The following is a 1,376-nucleotide window of genomic DNA, read 5'->3' on the forward strand; positions in this document are numbered from 1 at the left end:
AATATGACAACTATTAAAGCTATATGAAATGAAGAGTTTGGTGAATTCCAAGATACTTTCTCTAACATTTGTCATGAACTAAAAATAAACACATTAACCGACATAAAAATCATACTTGTAACTCCTGCTCTGACTTTCACCCAAAACTTGATAAACATCTGACCCAGTTTGCTTTGAATTAGCATGCGTTAGTTTGGAGACAACCCACCTCTTGGTAAGAACATTTACTTTATCTACATTCAAAATACAATCCATACTAGCCTTAACATAAAGATAATAATTAAGGAAGCAAGTTTAATTTTGCTTTTTGTATCTTTGGACTTTCTGCAAATGATTCCTGTCAAAAAGTTTCTGAACGTTCAGGAATCTGTACTGGTTGCAATACAATATCTATACTGACAACACACCGAGTAGATTTGTTATTAAAATGTCTGATAGGTTTTGTCAAAGTGAAGAGGCAAGTGCTGTGAATATTGCCATGCAATTTGCATTCCCTGCTATAGTTCCCTAAGAGAGAAAAATAGAAAATGTACACTAATGGATCCTCAGAGTTAAAATTGAAACTACATGGATTGCAATGAGATGGTTAGGGAACTGTTTTAACTAAATAAAAACTCACAAGTAGTGTCTCACCAATGAAAGTTGTGGTTGTCATACATTAGAAGTTTGTTAGTGGAGTTTACAAAAGACTAAAATTGCTTATTATAATCCTAGAAATACTATACATGTTAATTCACTGATAATGACACTCCTGTGTAAACAAATGAAGAACATCAAAGTGAAGACCCTTTTGGCACTTACAACAAACAATGTAAATCCAGCAAAACCAAGGCCTGCTGCCAGTTGCAAATTGTAGGATTTCTGTTTCCTCTGATGTCGCAGAGTCCACGAGCCCTGAGGTACTGGCAGGTCATTCATCGAAGGTGGTTTGTCGGGTAGGTTTGCATACTGTCTGGTGGAGTTAACTGCAAGAAAAAGTACATGTTCAGACATCAACACTAATATGTTCTTATCTCATGTATAGTATGTATGGTAAACATGTTCACCATTGGTCCTATCTTGGGAAGTACTCTAGCAAAGGGTAACAAACTTATCCTCTGTGTAACCAACTATGATAATGATACAGGCACTATAGCCTCCTATCAAAGGCCAACATTTCTCAAATATAAACATTCAGTCAACATACAGCTTCTGAGACCAACCTACTAATTTACCATCAAATAAGGAACCAGTCCACCCTGTCCATCTTGTCAATTTTTTTTGCATAATCTATTAGGCCAATTTGTAAAATTATGATGGTTACCCTAGAATAATACTTCAATGTCAGAACAGTACAGCAGATATAGTAAACAGTGTCACTACCATAAGTATAGGTG

The 1,376-nt window shown here is 35.5% G+C and overlaps 1 protein-coding gene across 1 annotated transcript in view; it reads right to left on the reverse strand.

The window, feature by feature from the left end:
- The window catches only part of LOC119585186 (apoptosis-inducing factor 1, mitochondrial-like), a gene marked incomplete in the record, with an annotated part of 18,938 nt that overhangs the window by 13,206 nt on the left and 4,356 nt on the right, over positions 1–1,376 (reverse strand). The window contains 1 exon segment of the mRNA XM_037933826.1: positions 802–965. Coding sequence (XP_037789754.1) covers positions 802–965 — 164 coding nt within the window.

This window comes from Penaeus monodon, chromosome 19 (genome assembly GCF_015228065.2).
Source record: "Penaeus monodon isolate SGIC_2016 chromosome 19, NSTDA_Pmon_1, whole genome shotgun sequence".
NCBI classification, from domain to species: Eukaryota; Metazoa; Arthropoda; class Malacostraca; order Decapoda; family Penaeidae; genus Penaeus; species Penaeus monodon.